The 24463-nt window shown below is 39.9% G+C and overlaps 1 protein-coding gene and 1 long non-coding RNA gene across 2 annotated transcripts in view; one reads left to right on the forward strand and one right to left on the reverse strand.

Annotated features, from left to right (window-relative positions):
• The window catches only part of MOB1B (MOB kinase activator 1B), a 54235-nt gene extending 49327 nt beyond the window's left edge, over nt 1-4908 (reverse strand). The window contains exon 1 of the mRNA XM_030313724.1: nt 4561-4908. Coding sequence (XP_030169584.1) covers nt 4561-4574 — 14 coding nt within the window. The 5' untranslated portion in view covers nt 4575-4908. The remainder of the gene's footprint in view (nt 1-4560) is intronic.
• LOC115512575 overlaps nt 3924-24463 on the forward strand; it is a 38126-nt gene continuing 17586 nt past the window's right edge. The window contains exon 1 of the long non-coding RNA XR_003968428.1: nt 3924-4228. This is a non-coding gene — a long non-coding RNA (uncharacterized LOC115512575). The remainder of the gene's footprint in view (nt 4229-24463) is intronic.

Genomic DNA, 24463 nt, shown 5'->3' on the forward strand with positions numbered 1-24463 from the left:
TGGCTCAGCATTGCAGGTATTAGAGTTAATGTACTCAATATACACAGATAGAAAAAAATATATGCACATGTAAATGTGTGTGGTTATGTTATTTTCTAGCACAGTCCAATGAGAAGGTCTGGGAGCAGCAATGCATCTGTACCAACAAGCATACCTATCACCTACATTCTGTTTTCTAAATACTATTTTTCAATGAATAGAACCTACACCTTTAGAGAAATAACCATTTCCAGGGCCAGGGCAGAGAAAGTGTAGGATAAACCTGGAACATTTGGTTGTGCCAGAAAGTTAGGTAGTGCTCACAAAAAGACAGAGACAAGTCAAAGGGACACAAAAGCCAGCCTGAATAGGACTCCCACTAGCCAAAACTGAGACAATATAATTCTTGATTTAGGCTCAGGTCATGATCTCATGGTTCATGAGATCGAGCCCCATGTCAGGCTCTGCACTACCAGTGCGGAGCCTGCTTGGGATTCTCTTTCCCCCGACCCCCACTCTCTGACTCAAAAATAAATACATAAGCTTAAAATTTTTTTTTTAATGTTTTTATTTATTTTTGAGCCAGAGAGACACAGAGCATGAGCAGGGGAGGGGCAGAAAGAGAGGGTGACACAGAATCCGAAGAAGGTTCCAGGCTCTGAGCTGACAGCACAAAGCCCGATGTCGGGCTTGAACTCACAAACTGCGAGATCATGACCTGAGCTGAAGTCGGATGCTCAACTGACTGAGCCACCCAGGCGCCCCACATAAGCTTAAAATTTAAAACAAAAAAACAAAGATGGATCTGGGGAAGGGGACAGGGAGAAAAAAGAGAAGTAGGAGAGGAAGACAGAGATGGACACATAAACACAGCTATAACCCTAGGTCTCCTTTCCTAAATTTCTATTCTTTACATTGAAGTTACTTCACATAATGCTTAATAAAAATTTCCTTCCTGTCTCTATCTATCTCTGTTTCTGCCTATACAGAAACAGATCTGGTTTATACTCATTCACATTCCTAAACCACCTTTCCTACAGACCTCCATTTTAAAGTTAACCACAAGTGTTTGTTTCAACTCTGTTTCAACCAAGTAGCCCTACATTAGGAAATAAGGCCTTAGTCTTTTTCAAGTTAAATATTTCTGTAAAATTTCACTGGTCAGAAGAGACTAGCAATTCCAAAATGCAAGAAATATAAAGAATACTCAGTATTTTCAGTGAACACACTTTGAGTGAACGTTAAGAGCTCTGATCCTAAATTTCCCTGAATTTTATATGCATAAAATGCCAAGAGAGGAAAAACCCTAAGAGGGCTGTATTTTGATTTAACCCATGCCAATAATCAGGCCAATAACCTAAAGTTGGTGATTTTGCCACTTTACCAAAAAGAAGTTGAGTAAGCTATGTTACTTATAGATCTCATCTAGCTCTAAGATTCTACAGCTTTTCAGACAAACCTGAAAATGGACAATTCACAAGCAAATTCATGTCTCTATGACGTTTCCTCTGACTGAAATCTTCTACTTCCCATTCCCCTTTCAGAAAACCCTTGTTATATATTCCATCACTTCTTTCACAAAGCTTTCTTCCAGCCCAAATCGGACAAATTGCTCCATATTCTTTAGACCCCCATGTACTGCCTCTATTACAGATGACGATTTATAAACGATCGATCACTCTGGAGTCCCACATTGTCCACAATGCTTAGCACACAGCAGGTGCTGACAATGTTTAAAGATTTGAGTCTATTAAGTTAAATTAGGTTCCTGTGAAGTTTCTCTATGTATCAGTTGGGAATTTAGCTTATTAAAGGTACCCAAAGGCCAGTCTGCAGCACACCCAAAGCTTTGTCCCAATCTTATCTACACATGCTGTACAAATTTATTCTGTGCATCTGCACAAAAGCTACAAAAGGTATCACTGCTGCTGATTATCTGGACACCCTTTGGGTATTACCTAATCTACCTCATCTCCCCATCCCAAAACCTCTTTACCCTGCTTTACTTTGTTTCCTGGCACTTACGTCCTCCTACCATGTGGTATAATTTACTGATATTCAGTGTTTATGGTCGCTTACCAAAACATAAACTGAACTAATACAGGAATCTCTTACTGTTTTGTTCATAAATGATACCCAGTGCCTACATCAGTGCCTGGCACAATAAATTATTTTTTTAAACAATAATTCTTTCCTTCTGTCTTAAAGCCCTCGGGAATTATGAGTCAGCACACTCATTAACTAACATATCTCACATTGCCCTTACTTCCTCAGCTACAACCATTTACAGTAGCCTTCCAAGTAAGCTTCTAAGAACTAGAGAAAAATGTGTGTATACACACAAACACACACAATTTTTTTAAGTAGGCTCCATGCCCAGCATGGAGCCCAACGTGGGGGTTGAACTCTCAATCCTGAGATCAAGACCTTAGTTGAGATCAAGAGTCAGAGGCTTAGCCAACTAAGCCACCCAGATGCCCAGAAAATACTTACATTTAACTCCTAAACAGCAACTCTTAATTTCTCTGATCAACTCCTGGTAGAGAAATAATATTCAGGAAGCTATACCAAATAACATATAGATGAAATAACCAAAACTTTGTTCTTTCATTTCTGAGAATAATTATTTATATCTATGAGATCTTCAATTTAGCGTTGGAACTACTAGTGGACAAAAACCAAAACCAAAAATGTTGGATTAACTTTTTTGGATTGTCAAACACAATCCAATGGTGGGAATATATTAACTGCTACATGAGACCTGACTGAAAAATTGTACCCCAAATAGTACAAACCCTCTAATGTGCCATATATTTACATACATCAGTTATGGCAAGATTTTTCTTATGTAATTAATATGCTTCAGAAGAAATAAACTTATCCACTTCATTTCTGTAACTATTACATACTGAGCCATGTATAAATAGGATACTATTCTATGTGTATTCAGAAAATACCACCAAAACTTTCTCCATCCCTAGTTTCAGCCAAATATGGTTTTTCCCTGCCTCAACCAATTTAGCTCGGAGTTCCAAGAGACACAAGTCCATTAGCAGCAGTTACAGACATCATCTACATTGCTATTTTGAAGACAGCTTTTAATTCTTGAAGAAATCAAATATCAGCAGTGTAAAAATACACTCAAGATGAGAAGCTTCAAGCTGAGATACCTGGAAATCTCGTTTCAAGCTAACATGGGAAACAAGGACTTTCATGAAGTCCCCCAATCCTCCTATCACTACCTACATGACAAACTCAAAATCAACTTCCAGGATGAGCCTAAGGAAGAGATTTCACAAACTCACATGTGTTAGGCAGGATGACACAAACCAGGCCTCCTGTGCACATGAGAAATGTTAGCAAGCTGGCCTGCCAGTTAGCCTTCTGTGGTCACTCAGTTTTGCCTGAACACTCGAAAAAGAATTAATATTCTACATAGGGGCCTGTGAAAATAAGGGTTAATTAAATTCTCAGGATCCAGGTGCCAATGTGATGACTAAAAATTACAGGTGGGGAAAGAAGAGAATGGGAACAGAACTGCTATTGCTACTGTTGTGAAGAAAAATACTATTCTGTACACAACAGTAAAGGAGTATATGATGTTAGTTTCAACCTCCAAGTTTTTATTAGCTTTCTAACCACAGATCAAACAAAAGTGAATCACAACGAAGCCTTCAAACGCGGAATTCCAAGGGTGTTCAGACGACCTGGGGCTGTCTGCTGCCTCCATACCCCCATCTGGCCATCCCATCTTTCTGTCCATCCCCCCAAACTCGTCTGCAATAAAGGTAAATGAAATAGGGACCAGCACTAAATGTGACGTTAAGTTGGCATTTACAAATGATCTGCAAAATAACTCCCCAGCGGACCTAATCAACCCAGAGCACACTACCGGACTGCTTGGTGGCTGTCTAAAAAGATAAAGCCCGTACTTTTCTGGGGAGCATACTGGGAGGAAGGGCACCTCGGTGAACCAAGTAGCTGCTCCACACTCCAAGACCCTGGGCTGTCACCTGGGGATCCTGACCCTAAAGCCGCCTCATTAAGGATGTGTTACATCCACAGGACTTGTTACTCCAACTTTCCACTCCTAAAACCTAAGAGGGAAGTTAAAAGGGTGCTGGGGTGACAGGGAAAAGTACAACGCCCGACCTTGTGTGCTTGGAATCCAGAAAAAAGCAATGGGCAAGCGAAACGGAGAAAGACCACCTGGCACGCGACGCATAAAGGTCATGCGGAGGAGTGGGAGGTATCTATATCTATGCAGAGCGTGCAAACCAACAAACCCAAGAGTGGAACGAAGGGAAAGATGGGGAGATGGAGAATGCAGACCCAGGCACCGGGTGTGTCGGGACTCGGGGTCCGGGGAGAAAGAGCCTCTGTGGGGGCTGGAGGACTCCAAGCGAGCTTGAAGCGGGTTGGGGAGGCGACGGCCGTCAGGCAGCGCCAGCGCACCAGAAGGGCTACCGGAGACCTGCTCAGTGGGAACGCCCGGCCCGGGCAGCTCCGGGCAAGGCGAGCTGGGGCCCGCGGCCCTGGTCGCCCGAACAAAGCCGGCGCAAGCGGGGCCTGGCTACTCACAACAAGAAGCTCATGTCTGCCGCGGCGTGGGCTGGGGGCTTTGTGGTTTCTAGGCCTCCGGGCGGCGGCGGCGGCGGCCAGGGATGAAGAGGGAAGGAGAGAAGAAGGAGAGGAGGAGGAAGGGAAGCGCCAGCTGTTCGACGGCCCCAACTTGTTCGGCTTTGCTAGTTCCAATGGCAGGCGGAGGGGGCGGAAGTGGGAAGCGCACGGCTTGAATCACTCACTGGGAGGGGAAGGGAAAGAAGGCGGGGAAAGGGCCACACGCCTGCTCTCCAAAGAACAGCCGCCGTGACTGCTGAGCTGCTTGTCGCGCCTCCCCCTCCTCCGATTCCTCTCCTTCCTCCTCCCCCTACTCCTCGTCTCCAGTCCCTCACCGCCCTCGCCCCGCGAACTCTCGCGAGAGTGGCGGGCGCCGACCCTCCCTCTCCCGCTGTGGCCCCGGGTCCCTCAAGTTCTAGACATCTTTGCAGCCCCGGACCACGCCCAGCGAGTGCACTGGGGCCACCAGATTGGTCAAGGACTGTCCACCTAGTTGCGGGTCGTGGCAAAGCGCTCCGAACTGCTTAGCTGGGTTTCAGCAGTCAGGAAGGAAGTGGGCTTCAGCTGCGGGATGTCAGGGTTCTGCAGTGAGGGATGGAATTGCCACCAGAATTATGCCCTCTGTAAGTGTTCGGCACAGGATGGTAAAAGGTTATGGAGTCTCTTTGCTAGTATATAAAAACAGGAGGAAGTTTAACGTGTTTGGAATGGGTTGGGTGTGGTTCCCCCAGAGGAGAGAAAAGGGTCTAAATGGGTTTTCAAGGACCCTGTCGTTTTATGGTTGTATTTTAAAACCCTGAACTAGGAGAGGTCAGGATCCATTATTGTCTAAACAGGCAAGCTATGGTGTCATCAGCAGCTGGGAAAACTGCTGTGGTGACATATTCAATGTGGAGCATTCTTAAATGGATTATAAAGCCTGGCTCTGAACCCCTTAACTGTGAAATGCAAGGCTCTCTATAAGGGGGACTGAATCAATTCTAGCCTCTAGAATGTTTTGTGCAACAGAGTGCCGAATGGTTATAATTGGCTTAGGCCCCATAAATGCTTAATCAGCATTGCCACTGATAACCAACCTACCACAACATTATCAATTTAAGTACCCATTTATTTTACACAAGAGATGTCCATCTTCTTTACTTAAAACATGCATCAAGTCCACAAGTAAGTTTTCAAAGAACCTGAACATAACTTAAATAATGTGCAGCTATTAACCCACTTTGGGCTAACTGACATGAAGGAAGTACCAATATGAACTATATGCTTTTGAGTTGGTGCATTATTAGTTTGGCATGTTGGTAAATCAAACCATTTAAAAAAAATACAGAAGAAAATATTGGAATCTTGACATTATCTTGGGAACAGCAGAGGTCACTGGAATAATTTGGGAAGACTTAAATACTCAAAAGATGCAGGAAAGAAGGGGGGAAAGGATTTATCTCAATATAGTGAAAATAATGGATTTATAACAAAAGCCCAGATCTTGATTTGGTACTAATTTATTATGTAATTCCATAAGGGTCTTCTGAAAGTAAGACTTGAATTACCAGATTAGGAAATTATGTTTGGGAAGAGTAAATCAGTTAACCTATTAGAACAACAGTTCACACCTTTTAAAATGAGGGTCTTGGATTATTTCATGATCTCTAAGATATTTCAGTTCTAAAAGTCTGTCATGTCACGGACATCCATCAAATGACTGGCAGACAGTTCCCATCTGCTCCCTGATTTGGCAGGCTGTCTTACATAGTTTTGCTTTTGTTCAAACACAATTTAGGTGAATCCTATGACACTGAATCAGGATAACAATTGGCAGAGGAGAGAATCTGCTAAAGTACCTGCTGAGTTCTTCTTTTCATACCACAAGGAGAGTTGCCTGAAATTAACAGCTGATAAAACTTAAATATATTGGTCTTAAAAATGATAGTCATGTTAATAATATGGAATATAATTCCAGAGGTTAGACATTTAAATCAAACCATGGCTGTCACTTAAAATTATTCAGCTTCGAAAGCACTGGGAAATTTAGAACCAAATAGAGATTTATTCAAATGGACATTTCTAATTGCAATTGCACTTTCACCAATCCATATTTCATATCACTCTTCTCTTAAAATTTCAAGAAGTTCCTCTCCTGGTCAAAAACTTATTTTGTTTATAAATCTTTGTTTATGAAAGATTATTAAAGTTTGTATTTACCAGTTTTTCAAAGAATTGAGACTATAGGATGAATAGAATAGAATACAACAGAACATGTGTGGGTATATGCTTTCAAATATCTTTACAGATCTATTCAAATTTATAAGTATATTTACATATATAAATATAAACAAACAAGATAGTTATACATTCTGGTAAGATAGGAAATAAACAGAATAATGTCATAGAGAATAATGGTGAAGGAAGAGGATCTAATTCATTTATTTATTTTTTAATTTTTCTAAACGTTTATTTGTTTTTGAGCGAGAAAGAGAGACAGAGTGTGGGCAGAAGAGAGGGAGACACAGAATCCGAAGCAGGCTCCAGCTGTCAGCACAGAGCCCAATGTGGGGCTCAAACCCACAAACCCTAAGATCATGACCAGGGCCGAAGTCGGAAGCTCAACCAACTGAGCCACCCAGGTGCCCCGAAGAGGATTTAATTTAGATTGAATGGTTCATAAAGTCCTCTCAAGGAGGTGACATTTTTGCTAAGACCTGAGACAAGAGAAGGAGCCAGCCTTGCAAAGAACTAGGGGATGAGCATTTTCTGGTAGAGGGAATAACAAGTGAAAATGCTCTAAGATAAGAAAGAGCTTAAAGAGTTCTTAGAGTTGAAAGGTTATGGCCTGGGCAGAGTGAGCAAGAAGAATGGCATAAGAGAAGCCCGGACATGTAGACAGGGCAGGCTGGGTTTGACAAGCTTAGGCAAGGCATTTGGATTTTATTCTGAGAACATTAAACAAAAGAAGTAAAACAAAATAATCTGAATAACATTTCATTTTTTTTAATTTGGAAAATTTCAAACATATATAGAGGGGAAGAAATATGATGAATCCATCACACAGCTTCAACAATTATCAGCTCATGATCCGTGATTAGCATTTTGGAAAGATCATTCTCCCTTGTTGTGGAGAATGGACCAGAGGAGGCCAACATGTCAGAAGGGAAACCAGAAGACTATTGTAATAGTCCATTTGTTTCTCAGTTGTGATTTGGTTTAGGGTAGTGTCATTAATAATAGGAGAAATTAATAATCTCAAGGTAAAACCAACAGCACTTGGTGATTGTGCAGGTTGGGGAAAGAAAGGAGTCAAAGATTACTCCTATTATTTTGGCTTTAGCAACTGATGGAAATAGCCATTTATTGAAATAGGGAAGGTCTGAGTGATAATTTGGTAGTAAAACCAAAGTTCTATTTTAGATTAGTTAGCTTTGAGATGTCTATTAGACATCAAAGTAGTGATGTCTGAAGAGTTTTGACTACTGCACAAAGCAGAGGGAGAGATCCAAACTGCAGGCATGAATGCAGACCTCAGTAAGTAAATAGTATTTGAAACCATAAGATGGGCTTGCAAATAGGAATTTATATTCCCGATAAGGATAGACATAGCAGAGCATTACCTGTAAGCATCTGTTTATTCTTTACTTCTCTTCCCAGATATCTCTGGTTTCTGATCACCACTTACCTACTTCAGTTGTATTTATAATCTCCTTTTCCCTCAAGGTAATGGTTTCTACAACCTTAGAGATGATTCATCATACTTTTTATCAGATTAATCATTTCCAATGTGTTCACTAACATGTTACCCTTCCCAGGTAAGATAACACTAATTAAAGCCAAGTTTCCAAATAGTGGGTAAGAGGAAATTTCTCCTTATAGAAACATTTCAGTTAAAAAAAACAAAAAAACAAAAACAGGGGCACCTGGGTGGCTCAGTTGGTTAAGCATCCGACTTCGGCTCAGGTCATGATCTCATGGTTCGTGAGTTCAGGTCCCATGTCGGGCTTTCTGCTGACAGCTCAGAGCCTGGAGCCTGCTTCAGGTTCTGTGTCTCCCTCTCTCTGCCCCTCCCCAGCTCGCGCTCTGTCTCTATCTCTCAAAAATGAATAAATGTTAAAAAAAGAAAATTAAAAAAACAGTAGGAATGATTTAATTATTATTAGAATATCACCATTTTTGCAACCCCTAATAAATTACTGGATCTAGGCATTAATCATGGCTGCTGGTATCACAGGGAGAAAACCATACTTTGTATGCATCCTGATGGAAGAATGTATCATCACCTGTGAAAAAGTCTTGCCAACGAAAGAGAACTTGAATCTGGTTAAGCCTCTAGATCAACTATATTAAATTATAGGGAATAGAGAGAACAGCAGAATATGGTAAAGAACACGTTAAATGACACCACATGGATTCATCAACAAAATCCAAACTGTGGAGAAATGATACAGGACCCAATGTCTTCAACAAATGAATTACAAAGGGAAAATAGAGCTGAAAGAGAAACCTAGAGGTTGAAAGAAACATAAGAGAGATACCCACCAGTTGTCAGGTGTGCTTTCACTTACATCCTAATTCAAACAAGCAATGTGAAAAAGAACAATAAATATTTATGTCATTTATGGACATCTGAAAGTTTTGAACACTGGGCAATTGATGATTAAGGACTAATTATTGTGGTGATGATGTTGTAGTTATGTTTTTTTAAAGAGCCCTTATGTTTTATAAATATGTACCAAATACTTACAGATGAAACAATATGCCTGGAATTTGCTTCAGAATAATGTGGGAGAGGGAAGTAGGAGTATAAATGAAATGAGATTGGCTGTGAGTTGATAATTGTCAAAGCCAGGTGATAAGAATATGAGAATCATTAAACTGTGCTATTTGCTTTTGAAAATTTAGTTTTGAAATTTTCCATAATATAAAGAAAAACAAATAAATAGCAGGTCTCCTTTTGCAAAGGCCTATAAGAAGTATTAATTAGTGATGGGAATTTAAAATTTGCTGATACAGAACAATGATTTTTGGGGGTGCCTAGATGGTTCAGTTAGTTAAGCGTCAGATCTTGATTTTGGCTCAGGTCATGATCTCACAGTTTGTGAGTTTGAGCCCCACATGGGGCTCTGCACTGATAGCACGGAGCCTGCTTGAGATTCTCTCTCCCTCTCTCTCTGCCCCTCTCCTATCCATTCTCTCTCTCTCTCTCTCTCTCTCTCTCTCAAAAATAAATGAACATTAAAAAAAACTTAAAAAAAAATAATAATGATTTTTTTTGGACCAGAGCATTCTTTCCTTGCCCTCATATCACCCAGCCTTTTCTGCCTATATAAAGATATTCTTTTATATATAAAACTAAAAGGAAATGCAGTTAATACCAGGGAGAAGAAATGCCAAATTCAAACCCTGTGGCTAAATCTGGGCCTCAGTATTTCTTAAGTAGCTGATTCCTTCTGATTCTAAAATGTGATCTGACTGGGAAAGAATAGATACCTGCACAGCAATAGAAAAAGTACACCTAGGCAACAAATCTTTAGTAACCTGATCAAGTGCATTCTGTTGTGCAAGAGTGTTTTGGTTACATAACATCTAGATTGATGTGGTAATTATTCCATCTAATTAGTTTATTGCATAAGATTGTTTTTATAGCTACCTCATATTGAATATTTCTCATGGTCTAGTCACTCTGCTAAGCTTTTCATATATTTTATCCTCATGTCATTTATTCCTTACACTACCCCATAAGGTTGGTATTAGGTGTTATTCCCCCCATGTATAGATTAGGAAACTAATGCTGAGAGGTTATGTATGTAACTTGCTCAAAATCACATAGCTGTACATACAAGCTGAATTCAGTAGATCCCATTTCCTTCTGCCCATTTCCATAATGACCTAAATTAGAATGAATATATCCTAAATGAATTTTGGCATGCTACACAATCCCACTTAACATAGCTAGCAGTTCAACCTAACCCTCATTAATGCCCTTTAGATCTTAATTCCATACCTTGCTTCATTAAAGACAAACATGTATAGTTATACACAAACCAGTGTATGGTTATAAATGCTTCTCAAGGGCATATTATTCTGCTATAATAGAAAAGAATGAAAGTGGGGCACCTGGGTGGCTCAGTCCATTAAGCATCCAACTTCTGCTCAGGTCATGATCTCACAGTTCATGGGTTAAAGCCCCATGTTGGGCTCCATGCTAATAGTGCAGAGCCTGCTTGGGATTCTCTCTCTTCCTCGGATTCTCTCTCTCCCCCTCCCCTACTTGCTCTCTCTGTCTCTCTCAAAATTAACAAACTTTTGAAAAAATTTAAAAAGAAGTGTAAAAGATTGGTTCATGAAACTTGGTGTCTCTGGGTACAATCATTTATCACTAAAAGCCATAAAGTATCAAAACACAAAGCTTATTTAATGTGTTACAAGGGAAGAAGAAATCTTCTATTGATCCCAACCCTAACCCAATCCCCTCCAATTCAAGCTGTTCATTCTTTTAAAGGTGAGGTTTGTGCAATAAAATGCTAGATTTAAGAGAATGATGACATACATACCATTTGTCCACTCAACAAGCATTTACTGTCTATTATGGGCCTCTGGAAGCAAAAAACATCATGAGTCCTATAGGTCATTGGGAAATACAGGTAATCAGACAAAAGCAAAATTAAAAAGCATGTAAGTTTCGGTAAGGAAAAGCCTATGTTATATGTGAGCATATATGAAAGAGAACTCACCTACTTTTTTTTATTATTTTGAGAGATAGAGCACAAGCAAGGGAAGGACAGAGAAGTCAGGGAAGGACAGAGAGAGAGGGAGACAGATAATCTGAAGCAGGCTCCAGGCACTGAGCTGTCAGCACAGAGCCTGATGCGGGGCTCGAACTCATGAACTGTGAGATCATGACCTGAGCTGAAGTCAGACGCCCAACCGACTAAGCCACCCAGGTGCCCCAGGACCTCACTTATTTTGGTCAGAGAATTAGATCCTGTGCATTGAGAAATGGCTGGTATGTATTTACTCCTTGCATATAAATTCCTGTTATATTTATAAACAGCACAAATTAATAAAACTTCTATTCCCCTCTCATCATTGCCAACCCACTTTTGGTGGGTTTTTTAATTTTAATTTTAATTATTTTTACAATGTACATTTTATTTATTTTTTAATATAATTGATTGTCAAGTTGGCTAACATACAGTGTGTACAGTGTGCTCTTGGTTTAGGGGTAGATCCCCGTGATTCATCACTTACATACAACCCCCAGTGCTCATCCCAACAAGTGCCCTCCTCAATATCCATCACCCATTTTTCCCTCTCCTCCACCACCCCCCCACCAACCCTCAGTTTGTTCGCTGTATTTAAGAGTCTCTTATGGTTTGCCTCCCTCCCTCTCTGTAACTATTTTTCCCCCTTCCATTCGCCCATGGTCTTCTGTTAAGTTTCTCTGTTTTGGTGTTTTGAAGCACCATGACATAGAAATTGATTTTTGCTTTCAAGAAGCCAGTCTTAGAACTTTTTGGAAGCTGCTACTTTTGGTATACAATTTTTAGAATCTTAGTTCATAGGACAAAAATCATAAAAGATTTCTTGCATGGACTATATGCACTTGCCCAGTAAATGTTGACTGTCTTTATCTGTCAAGTTTATTATTGTCCACAATTGATTGTTTTTTCCCACTAAACTTAGACCTTGTAGCCACTTTTCCAGGCAGCTGCATTGGGGGGAGGAGGAGAAAGGGTCCTTTTTGAACCTATTCAAAGCTGCCTTTCCCAAATTGATAGGACATTGCCAAGGTCAGAAAGCCTAAAATTAACTCTACCAGCTGTGTTTTGGATTGCTTCATATAGCACATGGACTCCGGGGGGCTCATTCTGGATAGGCTAGTTTACTGCTTCAATCTGCGGTACCCTTAGAAGTTTGTTTGCCTGGAGTACATGTTGTGCACAGGATGTGGTAGCTAAGCAGCTTGAAAGTGTATGGGGACTAAACAAATAAGTCTCTCTTTTAATCTCAAAGAAACCTAGCAACAATGGAGGGGGGGAGGGGATGGAGAAGTCACTACTGTGTATGTCAGATGAGCTGCTTAACTTTTAACCTTGCTAAAGTTTCCCAGAGAGCAAGCTGGTTATGTGGTGCCAAAGACCAAGAGATGATGCTGCAGTTGCAAGGAGTCTATGTTTTTAGCCCACCCATCTCCATGAGGTCCTTTAGCATGAAGGACCATATATAGGCATAGAAAGTATCCCAACTGGCTGCAACTTAAAAATATCCTAAGAATCAGCAGCTGTTACTTTCACCCACACAAATTCACAGTTGGCTTAATAAGATAGTGCCTGTTCTCAAGAGCTGCAGCCCTCTGGGTTATGCCCTCTGTTCTTAGGTTGCCTCCCCCATCTCCAGTCCCCTACTCAGAGTAACTTAAAGCAGAATGGATGAATAAAACAGATTAGTTATGAGCGGTTCAGGGTTTGCATCAATGTAAATAATGAGATGTGGAAGTCAGATCTTGCAATATGGTCTTAAATCCCTGCCTTTACAACCACTGGACCCCAGGAACCCTAGGCTGTCCCTACTCCTGGCCATTTGTTCTCTCACTTATGGCCATTACCACTCCCTCTTCTTGGCATCCCTCTCATGTTTTTCATAGTTGTCATGGTCACAACCATAGCAACCTGAGCAGGCCACAATCCTCTTATAGCTGGAGATGTGAGATACTGCTTTACACAATACAATTCCCCTGTACTTCACCAATAGAAATCTGGTCCCAGATAGTCAAATCAAGTTTTTCCTTGGGAGAAATATTGCAACCCTCCCCAAATAGCACTATTTTTAAGGTTTGTATAGCATCAGGGTAACCAGGAAGAATCTACAGATTTGACCAGTTTTTTTTTTTTTAAACTGTTCCCTATTTTTGAGAGAGAGAGATAGAATGTGAACAGAGGAGGGGCAGAGAGAGAGGGAGATACAGAATTCAAGGCAGGCTCCAGGCTCTGAGCTATCAGCACAGAGCCTGATGCTGGGCTCAAATTCATGAACCGCAAGATCATGATCTTAGCCGAAGTCGGACGCTAAACCGACTGAGCCACCCAGGAACCCCCAGGAAGAATCTGCAGAGAAGAAGCCCAGGATAATCCGTCCCACCTTGAAATTTGACAAACTATTTCTAAATCCCTTATTTATAGTCTCTACTCTGTGTTTCCACACCAATCATTCCATTTGAGTACAGGGCAAGAGTTTTAGAATGAAAATGGCGGGAAGATTTCATGTGCAAAATAAAGCATTTTTTTGTTTTATTTTTATTTATTTATGTATTTATTTATTTATTTAGTTACTTACTTGCTTATTTACTTACTTTTGAGAGAGAGGGAGTGTGTGTGAGCAGGGGAGGGGCAGAGAAACAAGGAGAGAGAGAATCCCAAGCAGGCTCCACCCTGTGAGGGCAGATCCTGATTTGGGACTCTGTCTCATGAACTGTGAAATAATGACCTGAGCTGAAATCAATAGGCAAGATACTTGACCAACTGAGCCACCCACATGCCCCAAAAGAAGCAAGTCTTTTTTTGTTTGTCTGCTTTTTTATGTTTACTTACTTTTGAGAGAGAGAGAGAGAGAGAGAGAGAGAGAGAGAACAGGGAAGGGGCAGAGAGAGAGGGAGACACAGAATCTGAAGCAGGCTCCAGGCCCCGTGCTGTCAGCACAGAGCCTGATATGGGGCTCAAACTCACAAACCTGTGAGATTGTGACCTGAGCCGAAGCCAGAGGCTTAACTGACTGAGCCACCCAGGTGTCTCAAGAAGCAAGTCTTAAAAGGTTAATAGACTTTCTCCAGATCAGGAAGGGGTGAGAGAGGAGTAAGAGGCAGAGACATGGCATTACAGAAAGATGATGCCACATGTGTAAAGCTCTGAAGCATGAAAAAAAAAATACATACATAGACAAAGGACATGTTGACTGCTACAACTAATTACCTTAGTACAAACTCTCATTCATTCAACAATATTTATTAGTACTAACCATATACTAGTTACTTATGTTAGCACTTGGGGATATAGTAGGGTATAAAACAAAGTCCCTGACCCCAAGAAGTGTATATTCTAGTGGGGGGGAGATAGTTCGGATTTGTCAATGCATTAACTCTAGCTGTATTTGCATTTTCATTCATTATCCCTAATTATGGCATGAAATCTCAACTTATTAAAGCAATATTTTAGAGGAGTAAAGGTATCAGGAATCAAGTAGGGAAGAAATTCAAGAGTTACAGCATAAAGATACAAGGTGTTCTGACCACCAAGCAGACAATAGTTCCAATGCTCAGTTGAACTCTGCTTTACTTGATCACAGAACTGTAAATTTAGTTCTATAGGAAGTGCTGTGAATATTTAAAGTATAGCTTTTAGCCATAACTCAGTGACTGCATGGTCAAATGGCAGGTCTAAAATTGGAGCAGGTGTGTGTGTGCAAAGACATTAAGATGGAACCACAACTCTGTTCCTAGGAACAAAGCCTCCTCCTTCTCCCCTGACTCTTTCCTGCCTCCGGCAACCTCCAGGGACCTGTGTCATCTATTAGAATCACTGTCACAGGGCCTTCATGCTTACAATTTCCATAAATCTTCCCCAGATCATCAACAACCATCACAGGAGGCAGGGGGTTGGGAAAGGGTGGTTGGTGGCTACGCAGCATGGCTCAAAAGGCCGTGCCTCCCAAGAGGCCTTAGTAGCTACTTGGGATAGGACTGAAAGCAGCTCTTTGTTTCTGGTAATACTCTGGAGCCAACTGTGGCTGCCCGTCCTGCCATGGCTCTTAGCTTGTATAATCATGGAAGCATATGAGAATCTAAGCCAGTACTGGAAAGAGACCACAGAATTTTCAGGAAATGAGGGGAACTAATATTTATTTTATGGCTGCGTAATTTTCTGCCGGAATCTTGCAAGGTTCTATCCTCATTTAATTCTTACCACAACCCAGTGAGGCAGATGTCCCTGTCCCAGTTCTATGGGTGAGGATATTAAATCACATCTAATGTAACACCAGGAGTAAGTAGGAGACCCTGAATTTGAACCCAGGTACTATCTAATTCATGGGGAATCAAATGTCCAGGGCTTTGTATTATTGTAGGGTTGGGAATATAAGTAGTACACAAACACAGCTTTATATAATATTGAGTCACATATTAAGAAAGTTATTCCCCTTTAAATTAATTTTCATTTCTTCTGATTATGAAGGAGAAAGTCTTGGTTTGATGCCTATGTCTTTAACATCTCTTTAACATATAGTCTCCAGTTTTAAGAGAGAGAGCCACAGGCTTTAGACCCAGAGACTTTAGTAGGCAACAATATTTAGCTAGAGCTTAATAAAATAGTGCTCTTATTGAATTTATTTATATCTTCTATTACATAAGGCATGTGATAATGGTTTTCATTTACAGTAGCGATGTAAAGTAGATCTTATTGGTCAAGTTCAGAATCTCTAGCATCACAGTATTCAGGTTCATCTACTTGCTAGCTGTTAGACCTTGGACAAATTAAGTAGCCCTCAGTTTCCTCACTTGTAAAATAAGTTCAATGGTAATACTAATATATAAGATGAATGTGTGGATTCAATGAGATACTGCACATGAAGCACTTAGAACAATATTTTTATTTTTATTATTTTCATTTATTTTAAATATGAAATTTATTGTCAAATTGGCTCCCATACAACACCCAGTGCTCATCCCAAAAGGTGCCCTCCTCAATACCCATCATCCACCCTCCCCCCCCACCCCCCATCAACTCTCAGTTTGTAGAACAATATTTTTAAAATACTGTTGCTCAATAAATGGTAGTTATTATGAAGTTTAGGAGAAAAACAAGCTAATTTAAATCAGGGTTTCTCATCTTTGGCACTGCTGACCAGACAGTTCTTTGTTGTGGGAGGCTATGTTGTGTATTATAGGATTTTTAATAGTATCCCTGCCTTCTATGTCCTAGATGCCAGTAGCACCCATTTATGACAAACAAAAATGTCTCCAGACATTGCCAAGTGTCCTCCCAGGGGCAAAATAACCCTTGGTCATTACTGTTTTAAAAGAAAGGATTAGGTAAAAGTATGACTCAGACATGACATGACTTAGACATAACAAATATCTAAATGTGCTGTGTGGGGCGCCTGGGTGGCTCAGTCGGTTAAGTGTCCGACTTCAGCTCAGGTCACGATCTCGCAGTCCGTGAGTTCGAGCCCCGCGTCAGGCTCTGGGCTGATGGCTCAGAGCCTGGAGCTTGCTTCCGATTCTGTGTCTCCCTCTCTCTCTGCCCCTCCCCCGTTCATGCTCTGTCTCTCTCTGTCTCAAAAATAAATAAACGTTAAAAAAAATTGTTTAAAAAAAAATAAATGTGCTGTGAGAAAACCTGAAGTTTGGGAAACATTGCACTACTATAGTGCTATTCAAAATTTAATTTGCAGAAATTACTATTTTTACTTGCAGATTTATAACTATACTCTAAGCTTCCTTTTAAAACTGAAAGTATCAAGCAACTTAGAAGGAACTGGGCTACTAAGTACATGAAAGTTATCTTTACCTTTTTTTCCTTTTACTTCTTTTTTCTTCTCTTCTCTTCCAATCCGTCTGCTGCCATAGACCCTCTTCTAAACACACCTGTGAACTGACGAGGCAACATCCTTTGTCCAGACTTCTTACACCCCTCCCTCCCCAGTCATGGGTGCTCTTATCTTCCTCCCAAGGCCCTATTCCCGCTTTTTGAATGCATGTAATAATGTAATTGATGCCAAATCAGATAGTATGCTTTCAGTTACACACAGCAGAAAACTAAACTATCTTTGGTTGAAACAATAAGGATATTTGTTGGTTCACAGAAATGAAGTTTCAAGATTGGAAGTTTTCAGGGTGGCATTTATTCAGTGAATCCATCTCCAGTTTTCTACAGTTCCCTTGAGTCAGGCTTTCTCTGTGTGCCAACTTCATCCTCAACTTGGTGGTAAATTGGCTATGCATTTGGGGACCTCATATTCATACCCAACCATGTTTAGAGGACATTGAAAAAAAATTGTCTATAGAAGTTATCCAGAGACAGCCTCAGATTATTGAAAGTGTCAGTGTAGGATTTTTCTGCCTTGGAAGTTAATTGCTTCTAATGATACGATGCCTGAAAATTTCTCTATCTCTGAAGTTCATTAGTTTACTGAGATGTTGATAGAGTAAATGAGATAATGTAAGTGAAAGCACTTTGTAAACTGACATGTAATTGTAAGGTATCCGCTCTTAGGTCTTTTTTTTTTTTTTTTTAAGACTATAAATCTACTCAACTAGATCATTTATAGTAGAGTTTATTGTACAATCTCATAGAAGAACAATGGAGGATGAATGTCAAAGAAACCTCAAAACTGGTGCCTTAATAGGGCCACATAGGTCTCAAGGAGACTGGTGAGTGATTCTAGACTCAAGACAGCTCTGGAGTACTCAGCAGCAGAATTCATGGGCCTTATTTGATATGGAGTGGTTATAATGAACGTTTCTACTTTCTTCTGTCCTGCCCCCAACTGGAAAATTATTTCTGCATTTGTAATTCAAATTGCCAGGATGGGGGTGATGACTGACTTAGTAATTCATCAATGTTTAGACTATACCCTTTACCCCTGGCCACATCAAAGGCCACTAGCTACCTTATGGGGAGAATGCTCTTAGTTTCCATGGTTAATAATGTCTTTCAAAGCCTAAATGAATGTCATTTCATACTACACAATGTGTTCTTGCTCAAATCAATTTAAATAAATTTAAAAATAGATTTAAATAAATGAAAAGATGGCACTGTCATATGAAGACATCAATGCTCTAATTAAACTATAAACTTAATGCAATTCTCCACCCAACAAATATACCAATAAGATGGAAATTAAAAAAAAAAAATAGGATTTTCCAGAAAAACTGAAGTGTACAAGTTTAGCCAGGGGAATTCTAAAAAACAAAGATAGTGGGGGCAGGGGCAGTTTATCAGATATTAAAACATTATAAAGATACAAAGTTTAAAATCTTGAAAAGTAAGCTAGATCAATGGAAAAGAATAGAAAGAAAAGATATAGATAAAAAATACATAAAATTACTTCAAGAAAAGTAGATTATTCAGTAAATGGTGAGGGACAACTGGATAGCCATCAGAAGAATCTTGGATCTCTACCTTAATTTTTTATACCAAATTAAATTTCAAGTGGATCAGGGCACCTGGGTGGCTCAGTTGGTTAAGCTTCCAATTCTGGATTTGGGCACAGGTCCTGATCTCATAGTTCGTGTGGAGCCCTAATTCGGGCTCCATGCTCCGTGCTCACAGTGAGGAGATTCTGTCTCTCACTCTGTCTCTACCCCTCCTCTGCTTGCACTTTCTCTCACTCTCTCAAAAAAACAAAACAAAACAAAATAAACTTAAAAAGATAAATGAATTTCAAGTGGATCAAAGATTAGGGGCGCCTGGGTGGCGCAGTCGGTTAAGCGTCCGACTTCAGCTCAGGTCACGATCTCGCTGTCCGTGAGTTCGAGCCCTGCGTCAGGCTCTGGGCTGATGGCTCAGAGCCTGGAGCCTGTTTCCGATTCTGTGTCTCCCTCTCTCTCTGCCCCTCCCCCGTTCATGCTCTGTCTCTCTCTGTCCCCCCAAAAAATAAATAAACGTTGAAAAAAAAATTAAAAAAAAACAAAACAAAGATTAAAAGTAAAATTGAATCCATAAAAATGCTAGAAAAAACACTAAAGAATTTTTTATAATCTCATCAGGAAGAAAACCTTTCCAAGCTTGACACAACTCCAGAATCCAAATCCACACAGATACAGCACATATTGGTAAATTTGATATGTGAAAGAAATTGCCAATAATGAAAAATATTAATAAAAAAAATTTTAGATTGACAAATTGGAGTATTTACAACATATTTCAGGTATAGGGCTTATTTCTTTGCTTTATAAACAGTTCTTGTAATTCAATAAGAAAAAGATCACAACACAACTTTTAAAAATCAGAGAAATAAACGTAAAGAGAATATTCTGCAGCTGTTAGATAAAAGTGGCAGATCTATCTTAACTGATTTTAAATGATCTTTCAGGGCATCTCCTTGACTTAGTAAAGCATGGTACCCTTGATCTCAGAGTTGTGAATTGACGCCCCACGTTGGGCACAGAGATTACCTAAAAGAAAAAAAGTAAAAAGAAAAAAAAAAAAGAAAAAGAAATGGTCTTTCAGATATATTAGTAAGAGAGAAAAAAGCAAAGGTACAGAAAAATAATGTAGTAGTCTATCATTTCTTTAAAAAAAGGGGGAGTTATTTAAAAGACCATGTTATTAATTTCTTTATTGTTTTATAAAGAAATTAAAACAATTTATAAAACAAATTACCACAAATTTATGATCTTACATTTCTGGAGATCAGAAGTCCAAAAGGGGTTTCACTGGGCTGAAATCAAGGTAGCATCAGGGATATTCCTTTTGGAGAATCTAGGGAAGAGTCCAATTATTGGCTTTGTCCAGCTTCCAGAGTTTGCACAGAATCCTTGGTTTGTGGCCTGTTACCAATCCAACAGTTGCTTCTATCATTACATCTCATTGTCTAACTTTTCTGCCTCTTTCTCCCATCTTTTAAGGGTCTTTATGATTATATTGAATCTACCCAGATAACCCAGGATAATCTCCCCATCTCAGGATCCTTAATGTAGTATAATCTGGAAATCCTTTTTGCCATACAGGGTAACAACATAGTGTCAAAGAAACATTGGAGCTGGGGTGCCAAGGTGGCTCAGTCAGTTAAGCCTCTGACTTCGGATCAGGTCACGATCTCGTGGTTCATGGGTTTGAGCCCTCTGTTGGGCTCTGTGATGATAGCTCAGGGCCTGGAGTTTGCTTCGGATTCTGTGTCTCCCTCTCTCCCTCTGCCCCAACCCCACTTGTGCTCTTGTCTGTCTGTCTGTCTGTCTGTCTGTCTGTCTCTCTCTCTCTCATCTCAAAAATGAATAAACATTAAAAAATTTAAAAAAAAAGCACCATAGCTGTGTTAAAGTGATAAAATCAGATTTTATTCAAGACTATTGCAATAGAGGAAAATAATATGGTATAGAACTGGGCTTAGTGGGGATTTACAACCAAAGAACAGGACGAGGGTCAGTGGATGGAAAATTACTAAAGGGAAACATCAAGGGTAAACGGGATTTCTGGCTAAACCAACTTGACAGGATTGTTAGTTACTAAAGGCAGGCCAGGGTGATCAGCTATCAGTTGGTGGAGGATGAGGAATTTGATCAGGTACCTGGAGTGATTGGATATCAAGGGTGGGGTTCCTAGCTAAGTTGACTTAGCAGGATTCTTGCTAAAACTGGGCAATGCAAAGACAAACATGGAAGCCCAAAGGTCAAGACCTAGTTCAAAAGATGGCTCTAGGGAGCCTGATTAAAATTTGATCAAGGAGAGAATCTTTATCAAGAGTTGTAAATTCCAGGGATTAGGATTTGGGCACCTGTTGTGGGGGGAGGGGGTCATTATTCTGCTACCACACCAGGAAAATTGATCAGCCAAAGAGAATCAACTAAAAAACTATTATAAACTATAAAAAAATTCATTAGTTAAAATTAACATATAAAAGGCAATATCCTATCCACATATGTATGATTATGCAAGAAAATGGAAAATGTCACTGGGGAGAGCAAACATCAACCTGGGGATCAGAAGAAGAGAAATTATTTTTCAATGTGTCCACTTATGCATCATTTAAGTCATTTTATAGCCATCTTCTATTGAACAAATGAATCTGATCTTGTCACTATTTAAAATCTTGTATGGTTTTTTGGTTATTGGTGGTGTTGCCCCCTATCGAAATTGTTTTTGTGGGTTGCTTTTTGTTCTTGTCAATTATTCAGGTCCCTTTTCCTATTTTGGGAGAATCTGCTATTGTATATGGCTTTGATAGGACTCCATGCCCCATCTTTTACTATGGAAACTGAAAGGGGAAGAATTTGCATCCTCCTAACCAGGGCATTGACTCTGGAGGTGAAGCCAAGGGACACCTTGGGTGTCAGGGAACCTGCAGGAGCACGCTGCACTGGTGAAGGGGACTCCTGCCAGTCTATTCTAAGAAACAGCTAGTGTAATGTGTGTTCTTGACCACAGTGGGAGCTCCCTGGCTTTCGTCTGTTTTCCAAATCTTATCTTCAGCCTCCTGCTGACTTTGTGAGTCCCACAATGTGCATCACGATGTTCTTTTTCTCCTGTTTCTTGTAACAAAAACTCTGACTCCAGATATTAGTTAAACCTCTTAGCAAGTCATACAAGGCCTCACTTTTTTTTGTAGGCTTCTCTCTCATCCACCTTATCCCCAGGACACACCTGGATTTTCCATAATTTCCTAAACATGCCATGCCTTTTCACCCCTCCATAACCACTGAGAATGCTTTCTTCCCCAGAGAGGTAAGTGCTTCCTGAGCTTTTAACTCCCACTTAATTCAACTATAATTTCTCTGAATTATCCCTTCATAGTACTTTTTAGCCTACTTCTGTGATCTATTACAATATTTATCATATTACATTTGAAGTGTTTGAACTATTTTGTATCAGACGAAGAAGTCCTAGAGAGGACCTGCCCAATGAAGCCTGATCCAGCATACAGCATTTTGAGGTTCCTTAATAAATATTAGTTGGCTAAATGAATGAAATTGAATGCATTTTTGATGATTCAAGATCATTATGACCACAATTTTGTGGTCTATTTGACTATAGCTCTTTGGTGTTACAAAAGGTTATAGGATGATTTGTTCCTTTAAAAATACATTTAATATTTGATAGCTTAAAAATAGCTTCCACATGTTATCTTTTTTAATTTTTAATTTTTATCTTTTTAAGTAATCTCTATGCCCCCAACAAGGGGCTCAAACTCACAACCCCAAGATCAAGAGTTGCATGCTGAAAAAAAAACAAAAAAAGAAGAAGGGTGCCTGTATGGCTCAGCAGGTTAAGCCTCTGACTCTTGATTTAGGCTCAGGTTATGATCTCAAGGTCTTGAGATGGAATCCCCAAGTCAGGCTCCACACTGTGCATGGAGCCTGCTTAAGATTCTCTCTACCTCAGGGGCACCTGGGTGGGTCAGTCCGTTAAGTGTCTGCCTTCAGCTCAGGTCATGATCTCATGGTTCATGAATTCAAACCCCGGGTTGGGCTCTGTGCTGACAGCATGGAGCCTGCTTGGGATCTTCTTTCTCCTCTCTCTGCCTTTACCCTGCTTGCACGCTTTCTCTCAAAATAAACTTAATAAATAAACTTAAGAAAAATTAAAAAAAAAACCTCACAAGATTCTCTGTCTGCCCCTTCCCTGCTCATGTGCTCTCTCTCTTTCTCTCAGAAAGAAAGAAAGAAAGAAAGAAAGAAAGAAAGAAAGAAAGAGAAAAAAGTTGAATGCTTTGCTGACTGAGCCAGCCAGGTGCCCCTACACATATATTTTCTTGGTTGATTTTTGTTACAACCATGTGTGGTAAGCCAGGGTGAGTTCCAGAGAGAGTGAGTAACTTTCCTAAGATTACATGTGATTTACAAGTGGCAATAATGATAAAGTCAATAAAAGAAAAACATATGAAATTTATTTAGCACTTACTATATCCAAACACTTTTTTTACTTGCTGTATGTAATTTGATCCTTTTCACTATGTGGTAACCATGTTATTATCTTCCTTGTGTGGATGGGGAAACTGAGATTACCAGTTAGTAAATAGTAAAGCTGATATTTGAACCAGATGTACTGAAATGGAATCAGTTTCCCAAATCATTATGCTACAGTGGTAATTTTACTATTACCACTGGCTCCTAGAGGCTGGCTTCTTACAGCTTTTTTCATGCTATTTTCTTGTTAGCATGTAGTACCATTTTGCTGCTGCTAATTCAATATTTCTTATCTATGCTAGAAACCAGGTAAGTAAAGTGGGTGTTGGGTCTAAAATTAGGAGGAAATAGATGACCATCTGTTGATTCTGTAACATCTTTTATTGGAAGGCCTTTTTTTGTTTGTTTACTTATTGATTCGCCATCATATTCTATTTAATAAAAGTCCCAGAAAAGTGCCCCTTGTCAAATAGCCTTATTTGAGTTAACTCATGCAATTGACCTGAAAACAAGGTTCTCCAAATAGTCAATGGGGCATTGGAGTGGCAATAATCTGGAACACATAATCTTTTTTTTTAATCATTTGAGCTCATCCACTTGAAGGAAAGAGACACTGGCCCACTCAGTGAACCTACCACCGAATGTCTCTGCTGTAAATTGTTTCAGCATTGTTAAGTAGCTGAAATGATAAGTGGATATACCTGGCCAAAGAAGCAGAGCTCACAGCTTCAGAAAAACTGCTGAGCTCTAAAACATTTGTTAGTAAATGACCTTTGAAGGGTTGATTCTTTTATCAATGAATATTTCTTTACTACAACTTTTCTTTTTATCATGTATTCTTATATATATGTATGTATCACACACGTGCACACACACACACACACACACACACACACACACACACCAGGTGCCTGGGAGGCTCAGTCGGTTGAGCTTCCGACTTCAGCTCAGGACATGATCTCACAGTTCATGAGTTCAAGCCCCGCATTGGGCTCACTGCTATCCGTGCAGAGCCTGCTTCAGATCCTCTATCCCCCCTCTCTCTGCCTCTCCCCTGATCATGCTTTCTCTCTCTTTTTCTCTCTTAAAAATAAGTAAACATTGAAAAAAAAGACCAGAGATTTTGAATTTGCCTACATCATTGGCAGTAGAGAAAAGCCCACTTTTAGTATGTGTACTAATCAAAACAGCACAGTAATTAACTGTGCATGAGTATTCATGTAGTTTCTCTCAGAAGAATGTTTAAGAATCTGATTTCACTCA

Source organism: Lynx canadensis, chromosome B1 (genome assembly GCF_007474595.2).
Source record: "Lynx canadensis isolate LIC74 chromosome B1, mLynCan4.pri.v2, whole genome shotgun sequence".
Lineage (NCBI taxonomy): Eukaryota > Metazoa > Chordata > Mammalia > Carnivora > Felidae > Lynx > Lynx canadensis.